The sequence below is a fragment of the Dromaius novaehollandiae genome, chromosome Z (assembly GCF_036370855.1).
Source record: "Dromaius novaehollandiae isolate bDroNov1 chromosome Z, bDroNov1.hap1, whole genome shotgun sequence".
Taxonomy (NCBI): domain Eukaryota; kingdom Metazoa; phylum Chordata; class Aves; order Casuariiformes; family Dromaiidae; genus Dromaius; species Dromaius novaehollandiae.
The window spans coordinates 26,776,337-26,792,000 of NC_088132.1; the positions used below are offsets into that span (position 1 = coordinate 26,776,337).

The following is a 15,664-nucleotide window of genomic DNA, read 5'->3' on the forward strand; positions in this document are numbered from 1 at the left end:
TGCAAACTGTGAAGTTTTCCAGACATTTTAGCAAAAGAAGGAACATTTAAATTTACCCTATCTTTCACTTCTCTTACTGCCCTACTTCACATGCGAGACCCACAGGATACCAGGCTTATCTGTTGTGCCAGTAGCACCACAAACCAGTGTGCTCTCTCGGGAAAGCAAGCAGGAAATCTCCCCCGGCCACCTTCAGAAAAAGCAGTTTTTCACTCCCACTGAGAACTTCAGTTACCAATCACCACTGGGTTTCCAGAGGAAAAGCCTTTTTTTAATACTGCGGTCTGCCAGAACTCTGGCCCTGTAGGTGACAGACACACCAGAAAGGCCACTTTCCCCCCCACTTGCCCGGGAAGGGGGAGGACTGCCGGTCTGGCGCACGCTACCCCGGAGCCGGGCGCGTAACGAGGCGGTGCGAGGCGAGGCGAGGTCCGGCAGCCCGTGCCCCGGCCCGACCCGCACCCTGCCCCGAGCAGCGGAGCACCGGCCCCCACTGCGGCGAAGGGGCCTGCTCCGGCGTAAAGGGCCTCACCGAAACTCGGGGCGGGGGGGGAGCCTTAAAAACACACGTGCACACACGCGGCTGCAAGAGGGACCGCAGCGGGGCGGGGCGGGGCGGAGCGGCCGGGCGGGGGCCGGGGCCGGGGCCGGGGCAGGGGCAGGGCTGGCGGCAGCAGCGCTCCGCGCCGGGGCAGCGGCGGCTCCGGAGCCTCCGCGTCGCGCCGGGCTGCAGCGGCGGCCGCCCCGCAGGTGGGTGCTGCGGGCGGGACCGGGCCGGGACCGGGCCGGGGCGGGCTGCGAGCGCCGCCCTGCCCGGGGCGTCCTTCGTGCCCGCCGCGGGCCGCCTCGGCCCCGGGGAGCGACGGGGGTCGCCAGGCAGGTGCCGCGCTGAGACGGAGGGAAAACGAGCTGCCGCGCCTTTCTTCTCCTTCCCTCTCCTTCTTCCTTTCCCCCTTCTCTCCTTCTTCCTTTCCCCCTTCTCTCCTTCTTCCTTTCCCCCTTCTCTCCTTCTTCTCTTTCTTCTTCCCCTCTTCTTCCCTTCTTTCCTTTCTTCTTTGCCGCCCACTTCCCTCCACTTTTCCACGGCCAGGCCAGAGCGCCTGCCGACCAGCAGCTCCCATGGGATGCGGGGAGCGCACGGGAAGCTGTTGGCCACAGGGCACCCGCCCTGGAGAGAGGGAGATGATGATCTGATGCTCCTGAAGTACCGCACTCCTGAAGTGGAGTTATTGCCTCCCCTCCACCTCCCCCCCTTTTAAATTTGCTAGAACAGGGAACACCCTGGCAAAACCTCATTTTTTTTAATAGCAAGGTGGTTTAGGAGGTTGTAAATAGGTTTTTGTGACCCAGGTTGGGCAAGAGGGCTCAGACGCCTGACCGGCGGCGCAGTTCTGCTCTGGCGCTTTGCCTGCTTTGAATGTTGCTCTGAAAAGTGGGTTTCTTTGTGGAAGAAGGACGAGCAGCAGCAGCAGGGAACTGCCAATGTGGAGCCTGCAATTTTTAACTGCTTTTTAATGGAATGTGAGGTGGGCGACTTCAGAGCTGGCAAGAACGACAAGACTTCAGGAGTCAGAAACAGTAGTGGCAGGAGAGAGGACAGATCTAGCATTTGTGTCTATCAACTTCAACTGGAAAAGCCTTGTGAAGCACAAAGAAAAATAATGCAGTGTTTGCTGCTCAAGTTGGAGCTCAGTTAGGATGGTACACTGCTTGTGGAAGTAGGTGTATACAAGAGAAAATTCTGCTTTTATTTTCTCCCCTTCTGTGATTCCCTAGTCTGCCTGCAGTAGACATCAATCACCAGCATTGTCTCTTTCCTATGAACCTGAATTGCCTGGGGCTCTACAAGTGAAACCATGTGCAATACTTTTTTCCTGAGGTTATAAAAGCCAAAACTTGCTTTAAGAAAATATAAATCCCTTTGCAAAGGTCTATTTTCTTACTCTAAACTTCAGTGGCAGGCACTGGGAAACACTTACTCATACATGCCAAAGATTTACAGTCTGCTGTGTTGAGAATACATGGGAGCAAAATGCAGCTCTCCAGATTTGTTGCTACGGTGGAAAACCCACTGCTGGTCTTATGAAAAGATTTACCTTATTTTTTCTAAAAATGTCTTCCCAGTTTTCCTTGGAATCCCAACATAATCCCAAAGTTCTCCGCTTGTTTTGGTTCATAAGCTCCTGAAACTTGAACATACTTAGCAGCATCAACCTACCGTTATCTCTGAGGAAACCAAAAAAAAAAGTGATTCCCCAGGAATGCAGCATGCCCTGCTAGTGCAGCTGACATAAACTTGTGCCACTAGCTTTACTTCGTAGCTCCAGGGAAACTACTCCTTATAATGTAAAATGTTCTCCTAAGTAGGGTGGTTGTCAAGCGAGAACCTCAATAAAAGCACACATGCACCTCATCACGGCTCAGAGAACTCTGAATTAGCTCAGAGAGCCATTTGCATCCACCAAACAAGAATTTTGTGAATCATGATGAACACTGTATTTTGTAAATGTTAACAAAATATTCCCAATTTTGTTTCTCCTATTCTAATTCTACATATTGTTCTCCATTAGAATTTTATGCCTTTTTTGTTTATTAGGGGCAGAGGGGGGCAGGGACAAAGAGTTGGGCTGTTTTCATACTGCAAAATCCTCTCAGGAATAACAGAAAGAGGTGGCAGTTCTCAGTCCGAACTGCTGCTGTATAAAGTGTCTGTGATGGCAGTGAAAGTTAAACAATGCTCATGGTATATACAGCACTATAAATTGTAGTGTGACTTTTGTCTATCTTCTTGTGTATGTTGCAGGGGAACTTACTTTCCAGTAGGGTCTGCCCCTCAGGCAAGTAAAACTTGTATTTTTGAACTGGTTTTTTTTATGTGCTGTTGTCTTGAAGATCAAAGTGAACTCATCTAAAGTGAATGGCAAAACTAACAAAAATCATAGAGTACTTCTTGAACTACAGATTAAGAAGGTTGTTTTATTGACTTCTTGCACAACAGGGTCAAGCCTGTGCACTTGAGTTGATCCTTATTAGGGCTGCAACCGTAAGGCAAAAATCTGTTATTTTCAGAGGAGAAAGTTATTGCTGCTGGTACGATTTGTCCTTTAGCTCACTGACGAAGTGTTGCTGTAGGCATGGCTTGAAAACGTTGCCTTCTGAAGAGGGCTAAGAAAGCCTCCTCAGAAGAGTATTTTAAATGTTATGTTTGAAGAGGGAATGTGAGTACTCACAAGTTTGACAGCCTCTTCCGTTCCCCACTGAATTTAGTTTTGGTTTAGTAGATGATATTATTTTCCTCTAACAGGGTCTGCTGGTTTGGCCCTTTCTGAAACACACAAGGCAGCAAAGAGCAAAGTCTACAGGGAGGCACCAGAGATGCCAAATGTGCTCCATCCTAGGGGAATTTATAGATCCAGTTTGAGAATGGTGTGAAGAAATGGGTATACGTTTCACTTCAGTGTAGCCAACGCATAGATTATCCTGAGGAACATGAAGCAGCTCTACTGTGGGTTAAACTGGGCAGTATTACCTTTTATTTTGGGACTTGTGACTGCACTTTTTGCTGAGATAAAACACATCTCTTTTCTTCACTACTAAGGGACCTAGACTTTTCGAGGGAGAAATTGGTTGCTCAAACGCCTTTGCTATAACAGCTGTAATTTGCTTAGCTGAAATTTCTTACTGTTTCAGTGCTGCCTGTGGGACCTGTACAGACAGACAGGAACACTAACGGGGATCGGACTTGGAGCTCTGCTCAGAAGATAATTTAATATATATATTATATAGATATATATAAAAAATGTATAGAGATTACTAGAAAGGCTAGTGAAAAATACGTTTCTTCCAATGCTATTTTCTACATTGACTGCATGATCACGTGGGTTTAGTGTTGCTGGTTTTAAAGGGAAGATTCTAGCATATGACATTTGCATGCAAAAGCACAAAATAAACCATAGTGTTGAATTTATTTTCATGCATTTTCCATGAAAATCAGCTCACCAGCCCTAGCTGCTCTTGTTCTTTTATCTCCATGTGGTGGTGGGTGTAGCAGTACTAGTCATTTGTGGAGTTTTGTCTAAAGCTGGCGTCTGTACTTACATAGAGCTAGAACATTGTTAATTCTTTCTAAAAAAAAGTGGCTTTTATTTTCCTTATATATGTTATTTTTAAATTAGCTTTGAAGGAGAAGGTCCTGATCTTGCAGGGTGCTGCCAATGATCAGGAAACCTGCTTTCATGGAAACTCGCTGCTATCTGTACATGGCTTTCAGAATCAGGGCTTTAACCCCATTAAGTCTGTCTCCACAGGCTCTGGTTATGACAAATACTTACTTTCGCTAAGACTGAAGACACTCTAACGGAAAAAACATGAGACCTTCCATTCAGTTGCAGGCACGGCTGCTTTCAACGTCGTGCTGCTTTGGTGCCACAGAAATGCTGAGTAAAAGCGACTCCGCTCCGCGGGTGGCACGTCCCTGCAGATAACCAGGGGCCTGCGTGCGTTTGTGTTTAGGCAACTCGTTTGTGGGTTTAAAACACTCACTTCCTCCTCAGCGCTGGTGTTCTGCATAGCTGAGCCTGGATGGAAGCAGGTTAATTATAAAAACCGCTCGCGGGACGTGCATGCCTGGTAAAACACGTCCAGGACTTGGCAGCAAAGCAGCCCTCTGCGGAGGGCCTGCTGGCCAGGCGTCGAGGAGGAGCCTCCCACCTCGGGTGGGATTTGTGAATAGCGGAGGGAAGAGCAAGGGCTTGACTTCAGGTCGACGCCGGCTCGCTCGCTGTTCTGGGGGTCGGCCAAAGGGTCGCTACTTCAGCTGGTTTATTTACGCTTCAACTGTCTGCCCAAAGTCACCAACGCAACCACAAGCGAGCTGGCGTCACCATCTCCGTCCTCGCGTATTCTTCAGCAGCGTCTGAACAGGAGGAAAAGAGAAAGGCAGGAGACAGGGGTTGCTTCATCCCCCACTGGATTTAGTTTTGGTTTAATAGATGATATGATATTATTTTCCCCTCGCAGTCCACGAGGCCGAGAGCAGCAACCCTGGACATCGCAGCTGGGCCTACCAGCCCCGTCAGATCTTGCCCACGCTCATCAGGGCTGGCGCTCAGCCGGAGGCTCTACCTGACCCCTCGCGCCTGCCGGCCTGCTTGCTGCCACCCCTTTACGAGATGGCCAGGCTGCCAAAGTACCTCAAAGTACCTCTTTCTCCTTCGGCCAGTCCCCTCTGAGCCTCGGGCACTGGTCCTGGCCTGCGGCGCATTTTGGAGGAAGAGTGGTTCCTTCCTTTCGGCGGCTGAATCAGCGTTTGACATACTGCCATAATTAGTAATTAGCTGTGTGCTGATTTGCCTCGATGCTTTTTTCATTCATGTGAGAAATGGCTGAAGTGCCAAAACCAGAAGGTACCTGCTTTTGGTCCCCGTGCCTGCAGGCCCTGGTGATTTTCATCGTGGAGCGGGTGTATATGTCTTTTCACAGCATGCTCTAATTGCTTTTTCTAAGGAAAAATTACACTCCTCTTAAAAAGTAAAACTATCTTAAATACAAAAACTAAATATTTAGCTTTGGGGTTGGCTCTATTCTAACCTATTTTAAACAGGACCTGCGAGCGTGGTGCATTTTGAATGCTTTGTTGCAAGGAAAGAGCTGTGATGCATGAAAACTAGGGAGCCCATGCTGTCAGTTCTGCTGATGCTTTTACTCTATCAAGTATTGGCAGTAGAGCTTAATAAAGAAGCATAGGTTTGCACTCTTTCGAGGAGACACATCCAGTAAGAATGATTACGTGGCATTGGCCTGTGTTTTACCTGTTTGTAGCCCTGCAAAAGAACTAGGGACTACAGTCCCTAGACTATAGTCTTTGGCAGAAGGAGGTAGTTGAAGTGATGTCAGTTGAAAAAAATATATAGTCCCAGGAAATAGTACTGCCCTAATGTGGTTTAGGGAAAGATGCCTTACCTATTTTCGACCGTATCAGGCCAAACGAGACCCTAAAAATGGCCGTCTCAGTTTGCTGGACTGCAGAGCTGCGCGAAGCTACATTTCCGAAACCTTGCTGTCGGGGGAGGCTTTCTGGTGCTGGGAACGGGTGGTGGGAGCGAGAGCTGCCGCTCTTCCCAGCAGCGCAGTGCCGACGGCCCAGGAGGGCTGCCGCCCACCAAGCGGCACGTGTCCTCCTTCAGAGTGTCTCGTGGGAGCGATGTAGGTGCGTTATGTCTACTTCAAACCGTCAGGAAAAATCTCCTAGCTTAGGAGAAAATCTCCTAGCTTAGCACAGACCCTACAGCATAAGTACAACATACCGGTCATCTCACGCTCCTTCCCAAAAGCATTGCACGTACAGTGCACCAGTCGACATGAAAAGTCCGGGTGAACTTTGGTCTCCCTCCGGTTTGGTCTAATCTCGCGAAAGCTTCTTTTTTTCCATTAAAGAGTTACATTCGTTGTGGGATTTTCTGTTTGTTTTTAGGTACAAATGAAGTCATACTTATCTGAAACGGCATGCTGAGCTGGGCTGAGCGGGTGCTGCTCCCTCCTGCCTGTGGCTGCAGCTCTCCCTTGATGAAAGTTAATCCTAGTTAACGCTTTTGGCGTAAGTGCCCATATAGCCTCTTGCTGACTTGTTTCTATCAGTAAGGTGGGTCAGGTGAAGCATTTAGTTTATGGGGTTACCTTGAGTTTATATACCAACCAGGTAAAGACATCCATATCAGGATCAGCTATTTTATGCCAGTACCTTTATGATAATGTAAAAGTTAAATCTGAACCTAACTTCTTCCAAGACATCCCCCAAGCTGCCATGTAATGAGCCCTTTATCAGAGATGAATAAGCTAAGAGGCAGGTGATCTAAGTGATTTGCCCTCTGACATGGAACAAGTGTCAAAATTAGAGATTTATACCAGAGGTAGTAATCCTTCTTCCCAGGAGCTCAGCTCTATTTAAACACCAATCAGGAGTCTCTAGCAAAAGTCAAGTCAAAACAACCTTGTGCTTTGTTGTGGTGTTTAGTCATACTTTACAGCCAGTATAAGGCAGCGAAGGACAATTTTTGCTGGGAAGAGGAAAGCAGGCAGAGGTAAACCTTTGTCGTAACTCCTCCAGGTACCAGCATCTACTCTGTCAGCGGCTTCCCCTTTGGATGCCTGCCGCATCAAAAATATAGTTCAGATGTGAGGAGGCAGTAAAAGAATGAATCTGGTCAAGCAGGTAACTTAACGAGCCTGAACTTCAACGAGAGCGAGACCGAGGCTGCGGCATGCAGTCTGTTATCTGCGGCTATGCAAACCTCCTTCCTGCCCTCCCACCGTGCAAAGCTCCATCTCCAGCACTGTGTTTTTCACTGTGCACACCAAAGCGACGTACAGCTTGAGAAAAAATGTTAAAGACTTTGCTGAGCGCAGTGTGAAACTGCATTAATGAGTATTGTATCCCAAGCTTTCTAAAACAAAAAAACAGGCATATTAGTAAATGAAAGGTGCCAAATCTTTTCTTACTCTGTGAAGGTCAGCATTTGCAAAGAGTAAGATATGGTCAGGTTTTAGTACTTCTTGCAGAGGAATTACAGGCATGAGCAGATAGCAACTTATTGTTAAGACTGTTCAGAAGGAGCAGGATGTCAGTGAGACAGACTTGCCTATGGAAAAACTTTCACCTAAAGATAAGAGCCGTGCTACGTGTAATGTTTGCAGATATTTCATTTTTGTATAATGGAAATGCAAGGTGTGATTATTCTCAGCTCAAAATGACAGGGGAACTGCATGCAGGTAGATGCAGAAGGGCTTTCTGAAACAGATTCTTTGCTCTGTATTCAGCTTTTTTTTTTCTTTTTTCTTTTTTTTCTGCATAACACTGAGAGAAGAGTAAAACAAGTCTTGTTCTAAAACAGGAGCAGGGAAGACTTCATAGCAAGCTCTGTTCTTTGGGAACTGCAGCAGGTAAGGATACTAATGGTAGCTTTCAGTGAAGGCTCTGACTCCTGTGTTGTGGAGAACAAGGTGGGGTGGAGGTGGCGATCTTTTTAAAGCATATATTACTCCATGATGCTAGTGCTCCTATATGAACTGGAAGTACAATAGAATAGCCATGTTGACTGGGATCCTGGGATTGACTGGGAAAAGAGGAAGGATTACAGCTTCAGTCAACTAAAGCTTTGCAAGTACAAGTGTGGTGTTTGAAGTGCTTTTTAACTTGTAGGAAAGTCTTCATTTCTAAGCTGGTAGGAAGAAATCAGTAATTTAAGGGTGACTACTATCAAAGCTTCAGTCTATGTAAATATATGCTGTATGCATATTACGGCAACTGTCACAAAATTAGTGTCCTTCCTCTTTTCAGTTAATATGTAAGGGATATTATTTTTAGTGGACTGGATATATGAGGCAGAACTAGCAAGATCTCATGCAAGTAAGTGTGTGATAAGTTATAATGTATTTCAGTTTAAATGTTGCTCTAAACTACATCATTTGGTTTCAGGCCACTTCCCAAGTTAAAAACGGTAGTTGTAGAATTTCACTGTTCTTTTTTTAAATTCAGATTCAGAAGCCTGAGACCTGATACTTAAAAGGCACATTTACAGATGCAGTTGCACACTAGTTCACCTGGCTACTTACTGTAAGAGGCAAAACTTTAACTCTTTCAGTTTGACTTCGCTATTTACCTTCAGCAGATTTGGAATAAATGTCCTTCTTCACAACTGCGGGTTAAAGTAATTATAGATGCAACTCTGGGAACAAAGTACCCTTGGCAGTACATAAGATATTTGTATAATGTTGTTACTCACAAATAGTTTGCGACTTTTTGCCTGGCAGTGGCTTCAATTATGAAATATTTGGTGACAATACAGGTGTAAAATATCTCTGATCCTTACAGCTGTGCAAGACAGTTGTGCAGTGATCCCCCCCCCTCCACCCACACCCCCCAACCCAGCCAGGTCAGTTCCCCGAGTCAGTGTGATGCTGTGGGCACAGCGGTGGAGGTGATCCGTGGGGCATCCCAACGGCATCGTTGCGGCCAAAAAACTGCGTAATGCCAAATCGCAACCTCTTATGTCCACACACGTGTTCTGTGACTTGCGAGCAGCGAGTTAAAAGCCACGGTTTGAGAATTAAAAGCTAAAATGATATTGGGCTAGCTTTAAAGAAAAGGGTAAGCAAGAAAAGCTTTATGCTGAACTGGCTACTGCAAAGCCCAGAACAGGACGCAGTGCACACGTCTTCATAAAAATAGATACTCTTACCAATTGTTTTTGGTAAAAATTGCTTTTTGAGCTGGTCAAAGTGTTATTCAGAGTCACTAAAAACGTTCACACAAATAGTATGAATGAAAGGAATTGTACGTCTCTATAATACTTCAGTGTTTCATGAAGTTTTTGACTTACAGCTTAAAGCATTGGAAGATGGTCTCTACAAGCTATGTCGGCTTTTGCAACTACGGCTTGTTTTGAAATCCAAACCTGCACTGAGTTACTCAGACAAAAACGTTTTACGTACAAATGACATTCAAGCAGCAATGTAAGTTGTTTAAGGATGTCATATTCGTGATCAGTTTACCCGTATGGGGAGGAACTTACAAAGCAGAAATCCAGTTCTTTAAGCCTCTCCAGACTGCGGGTTTCCCAACAATTACTGCTGTAGCAGCTGCATAACTGCAGCGATCCCTCACAGAGTGCCGATACAGAAGAAGGTGTTCAAGGGGAAACGGGACTAATGAACAAGAGCAAAGTAGTGTCTGTGAAATAAGGCTGAAAATGACTTTGGCAGATTATAAATGTTGTGACTCAGCCTTGCAGAATGTTTTCATGCAAAAACAGACTGCTGAATCGTAGAGAATAAGTGTGTCTAAAGGAGAACAACACGGCCCTGCTGTGCTCCGAGGACTGTGCATTCGCAGGGACTCACACAGATCAGGTTTCAGGATGGATCATAAATACTGCCTTTATGCTTTTACCTTGACACAGATCCTTCAGCAATTCAGTCTCAGCTGTTTTGTACTAATTTCTTTCTATCTTTCTCTTCAGCTCTTTCCCGATGGTATTCCTAGGATCACCTGCAGCACGTTAAAGAGACCACATCTCATACACAAAATCTTGAAAGTCTTCAGGGGCTGCTTTCCAGGCATGAAGATGAAGAGTGAATAGCTTCCAGGAATTAGCGGTAAATGGAATATGTGGTGAAATCTATGTCACTGGCAAAGTGGGTATAAAACGTTCTCATCAAACTCCAAAGTGCGATTTAACACCAAATACTTGCTTCTCAGTAACATATCCGATTTACTGGCTTTAATTTTGTCAGATGCAGCTGAACACGCTTGCAGTCTGCACCGCGGTTTGCAGCCCTAGTACTACAGCTGATAGAAGCTAGGAAATAGCGGCTCATGAAACTGTTTCTCCCAGTCTTTTTTTTAGAGAAATAAACCAGTTTTATTCATTAATCTCTACATTTCAAAAAAATCCTTTTGTCTGAACTATTCACCTTTTTACAATCAGTAATTAATAATGGAACTTTTAACCAGTTTTTTTTTTTTTAAGTAACCTTTTAGTAGCTGCCTGTCATTCATTTTTCATTTTCTCATAGGATTTTTCCTTCCATCTCCCCTGACAAATGCACCAGCCTCATGAGAAACACAAACTGATTTTTCTGAAGTTGTTGAAGCTGGTATGAGCAGAGTGGAGGGCAATTTTTTTAGCTCTGTGAAGGTACCGGATATTTGAAATGCTGAAAAGGAAACTACGGTTCTGCCACAACTCGCTCTTCAGGCTTTTCTTGGGGCTAACTCTTATTCTAGTAATAATTTCAGTTTTGAAAGTTAACCAGAAGCCAGACTTCCTAAATCGGAGGCATCTGGAGCTGACTGATGAAGATCCTATTAGCAGTGTTAGCTGCACAAAGGTATTGGAGGGTGATATAGAAGAAATTCAAAAGGTAAAGCTTGAGACATTATCTGTGTCATTTAAGAAACGCCCCAAACTAACAACAGATGACTATATTAACATGACAGCAGACTGTGCCTCCTTTACCAAGACTAGGAAATATATTATGGAACCTCTCAGCAGTGAAGAAGCAGAATTTCCAATTGCTTACTCAATAGTGGTTTATCACAAAATTGAGATGCTTGATAGACTTCTAAGATCAATCTATGCTCCTCAGAATTTTTACTGCATCCATGTTGACAAAAAGTCTCCGGAATCCTTTTTTGCTGCCGTGAAGGGAATAGTTTCCTGTTTTGATAATGTCTTTATTTCCAGCCAGTTAGAGAGTGTGGTATACGCTTCATGGAGCAGGGTGCAGGCAGACATTAACTGCATGAAAGACCTCTACGGAAGAAGTACAAAGTGGAAATACTTAATAAACCTCTGTGGCATGGACTTTCCTATTAAGACCAACCAGGAAATAGTAGAGAGGCTGAAAGCCCTGAAAGGTGAAAACAGCTTGGAAACAGAAAAAATGCCTGTCTCTAAAGAAGTAAGGTGGAAAAAGCACCATGAGATTATTGACGGTAAAGTAAAGAACACAGGCGCAGACAAAAAACGACCACCTCTCAGTACTCCAATTTTTTCTGGTAGTGCCTATTTTGTCATTAGCAGAAGATTTGTAGAACACGTATTAGAAAACAGCAAAATCCTTTCCTTTATTGAATGGGCAAAAGACACTTACAGCCCTGACGAGTACCTGTGGGCAACAATTCAGAGAATCCCTGAGGTCCCGGGTGCAGTTTCTGCCAGTAATAAGTTTGATGTCTCTGACATGAATGCGCTGGCCAGGTTTGTGAAGTGGCAGTACTTCGAAGGCGACGTGTCTAAAGGTGCGCCCTACCCACCATGCAGTGGGATTCACGTTCGCTCCGTCTGTGTTTTTGGAGCAGGAGACTTGAACTGGATGCTGCGAAACCACCACTTCTTTGCTAACAAGTTTGATACTGACGTTGACCCTTTTGCTGTGAAATGCTTGGAAGAGTATTTGCGACACAAAGCTTTGTATCAGCAAAATAACTGAAATACTCACTTTAAGTTTTATAAAATATAGATACAAATAAGATACGGCTATATGCTTTAATGTGTATGGTGATGGTGCTGATGTGCTTTCTCATCACATCGGTGTGGTGGTGATGAGACCCTGCCTCACAGGGAGGTCCATGGACAAGGAGGAGAGATGACCTGTCTCAAGTGAAGACAAGGATGTGTCACGTTTTATGTTGAGGCTTGGAACTTTGGGTAGAAACTATGGGACTAGATTAAAGACAGCAGTTTTTGGAAGCCCAGATATTTGGAATATTTATTGTTATCTAAAAAGTGTAATTAATGGGCTTCTTTCATCTAAAGCATTTGTTCAAAGACCTGGAAAATGCATATCATGCATGGTCGTTTTCCATGACTGTAATACTAACTGGAAGGGAAAGATGAAGAGAAAGGGGGAAAAGAAGCGGCTGGACTGCACAAAGTTCATGTTGAGATACTGAAAGATCTCAGGAAATTCACATTGGAATTTGTTTGAAAACTAAACAAAAGGGAATATACCAAAGCCAATTGTCATCACTTGATGTAAATTTGAGTGCTGCAGTTCTGTAATACATGATTTTTAATTTGCTTGGAAACTTCATCTTCAGCTTGAAGTATTAAGGACTTATGTTTCAATTTTTTTGTAGCAAAATCTTGCCTTTGTACACTTAAATTCTCTCTGATTATGTGATACAAAGTTTATAAACTAGTTTGTAACGTGTGTCTTCTCAGGGAAACTTCACTTCTGTGCCTAATGAGAGTTAGAATTATAATTTTACACTTGTTACTGTATCAGGAGTCTTGCTTTCTGGTACAAGGTGACTCTTAAGTTTCTCAAAAACTTAAGAATTGCAGCAGTGTCCAAATGTTACTGACAGAACTCTGCTTCCTGTCAGGCTCAACTTGCATTCCAGATGCTTTTAACACTGCATATGCAAAAATAAAGTTTTTTTTTTCTAAATAACATTGCCTTTTCCCACAATTAAAGTCCTTCTGCAAGTACTGCCAAAAAAATCTTAATGATGAAGACCTAAAATGTTTTTAGCTTAGCATGACACCTACTACTGAAGCTGCAGCTGAGGCGGCAAGTCCTGCCTTTCCTCCGTTCATTCATGCATCCGCGTCCCTGCAAGTTTAGCTGGTGCAGTGATTTTTATTTAGTTAGTTGCTTCTTTTAGTGGAAGGGGAAGGAGGAAATCTGGACTGGTTTTCATTCAGCTTAGCTGCCTGACTAGATCAGCTGCTGCAACGCAGTCCAGATACAGGGAGCAGTGCAGAAGTAAGGTGCTGAGGGAACAGGACAGCGTGAGGGGTGACACGGTTTCTTTCCATGGCAATTCTGGTTTGCCTGGCGTAGTTACTGGGAAATTACTGCCCTGTCTTCCTCCTCAGAGGACATCGGGACTCATCAGAGGCACTAGCAAATGGCAAAGTAACCTACATTTTTTGCTATGACCTTCTGAAACCATGTCTTGGAAATGTTGCTGTAAAAGTAGCGCGCATTTCTGGAGAAGGTAGTTTTGCATTAATTTTCTCATAAGATGTATGCCAATATTTGGGCATAACAAAATAGACTGCTTATGGTTTGATCATACAAACATTTAAGGAGCCAAGCAATTTAATCTGAAATAGGGCCTAATCTTGCCAAACTCTGCCTTCAAAATCACCTGAAAGCTCTTTAGAGATTCTTCACAGACTTGTACACAATGCATAAACAGGTAACTAAGGTTAGAGAGCTGAAGCAGTGGAGAATAATACTCTGCTGAAACCTAGCCTGTGTTGCCCACCCTTGGCTTTTCTACAAGAGGGCTCTTAGAGACAGCTGTGCTCTGCTACCTTTGCACATGCTACAGCAAAGTAGATCTTTGCTGTACATAACATTAGGAAGTGCCAGGAATCCAAGTTACATTTTTAGCGGAGAAGAACCTGTTTGCTTTTAAGAGTTTCTAGCTGAAGAAAAACTATATAAATAGCTTTGAGACCACAGCTGCTGGTTCAGATAGACTGAGAAAGTGATAATGAAGCTCTCTGCACAGGCGGGACTACAGATTCAGCTGCCTGAAATCCTCTAGACAACTGGAGCATCAACCCCTTTACTTGTAGCAGCATGTTCTTTACTTACTCATTTGTATAATACAATGGATGCCTGTCTGCATCTCTTTGCTCTTCAGTGATCCTGCTACTGTAGCAGTGAAAGCGCTACTTGATTTACAAGCTCCAAATCTCACAAGTTACGTTGCTGTTTGGATAGAGTCAAGAGAGACCCCTGTGTACAAACTGTTCTGTACAGAAGGACAAATATGAGAACAGCACTGCGTTTAGCACGCATTCTCCGTTAGATACACAGGAATTTCTATTTCTTCTGCGAAAAGTGAATCACGAAGGACAACCTCCCTCCCCGCGCCAAATACTGAACGTGTAGAAGGAATTGAATAGATTAAAAGTACTGTGGCTATGTGTATAGGAAAACATCCTATCCACCCCAGCCAGCTTTAACGAGTAAAGAAAGCAATTAATGAAATCCTAACATACTCAGGTTAGGATCTGCCAAGAAACTTAGCCAAACTAATTATCATCCCAAAATCACGCAACTTTGTGTCACCAGAAAAACCTCAGATGAAATCTAGATTGTATCTCTTACAGACAATAGCAGCTGAAGTTTTTCATAACCGACCTCAGTTTTCTACAAGATGTTTAGAAGGCTGGAGTAAAATCAGGTACTAACTTGAGTGAACATGAAGGGAAAATGGTTCACCTAATACTTCAGCAACCAGTCACTCTTGATGCTGTGCTAAAGACACTGGGCTTCATGTGCTCTGTTATGCACAGCTACAAACTAAAAATTTCATGATTGCATCAACCTTTCAGCCATGAATCCTGAATAGAGTAGCTCTCCGATACAAGAAACCTGCAAGATTTCTCTGACCATTTCTGGATTACCAGATAATCTTTTCTTTTTCCCATTTTAAAATTGGTTGAATTTCTCGGTCCAGCTCACCCGTGCTAGGAAGGAATGAGTAGCCAAGGGAACAGTTGTCTGAGGAGAAACTTTTCACAACACTGTAAATTGTCTTTCAATTTTTTCTCCTCGGCAATTTTTTTCCCCTCTGAAGGAGCTCAGTGCGTCAGGTACACTGCTCTAGTTCAGCCATAAAAAAAGGAACAAAAAAATTCCTCACTTATACATGAGCCTTCCGAGTGGCCTTGATAACAAGAGTTTGCTTTGGTTACTAATGCAAATAAATAACTGTATGGTAACCAAGTAACCTGTATTACTAAGAGTCTCCAGGCTGAAACCCATTAGGCTCAAAGGCTAACTTTATCCTAATAACCTAATACTCATGCTTTCATCTGAAATCTCCTTCCTGCTTTAAATTTATTTTGATAGCTAAGTATTTGTGTTTGGCTGTCATACTGCTTCCTATGCTAACACATCAGAAAACGATAGGATGCTTCGAGTTGAATTCCGCAGCTGTAATTAAGCCGTCCAGCCAGCTCACCGTTTCCTGATGCATTTCCAAGTGACTAAAAACAGACCCCTGCATTGTAACAGTAATGCATTAGAAGTTAGAAGTGAACGAGGAGGCTGTCTGCTCCAACATAGCCGCGCTGGGCTGAGGAGGAGGATGTAATCGCTTCCTCCAGATTCAGTGCTATCTCTAACTCAGCAT

General features: G+C 44.2%; 1 protein-coding gene across 6 annotated transcripts; it reads left to right on the forward strand.

The window, feature by feature from the left end:
* The first annotated feature begins 639 nt into the window (after nt 1-639).
* Nucleotides 640-12,957, forward strand: LOC112983248 (glucosaminyl (N-acetyl) transferase 1). 6 transcript variants are annotated; one of them, XM_064502644.1, is made up of 6 exons: nt 640-750; nt 6,473-6,595; nt 7,863-7,938; nt 9,380-9,510; nt 10,017-10,152; nt 10,573-12,957. In XM_064502644.1, the coding sequence occupies exon 6, from the start codon at nt 10,711-10,713 to the stop codon at nt 11,989-11,991; it is 1,281 nt and encodes a 426-aa protein (XP_064358714.1). In that variant the 5' UTR covers nt 640-750; nt 6,473-6,595; nt 7,863-7,938; nt 9,380-9,510; nt 10,017-10,152; nt 10,573-10,710; the 3' UTR covers nt 11,992-12,957. The 6 variants fall into 6 exon arrangements, with proteins under 6 accessions (XP_064358714.1, XP_025956021.1, XP_025956020.1 ...); XM_026100236.2 differs by having other exon boundaries at nt 7,890-7,938; XM_026100235.2 differs by lacking the exon at nt 9,380-9,510.
* The last annotated feature ends 2,707 nt before the right edge of the window (nt 12,958-15,664 follow it).

Bases quoted from the DNA above. Each gene is read 5' to 3' on its own strand.
- LOC112983248 (XM_064502644.1), top strand. From the start codon at position 10,711: ATGCTGAAAAGGAAACTACGGTTCTGCCACAACTCGCTCTTCAGGCTT.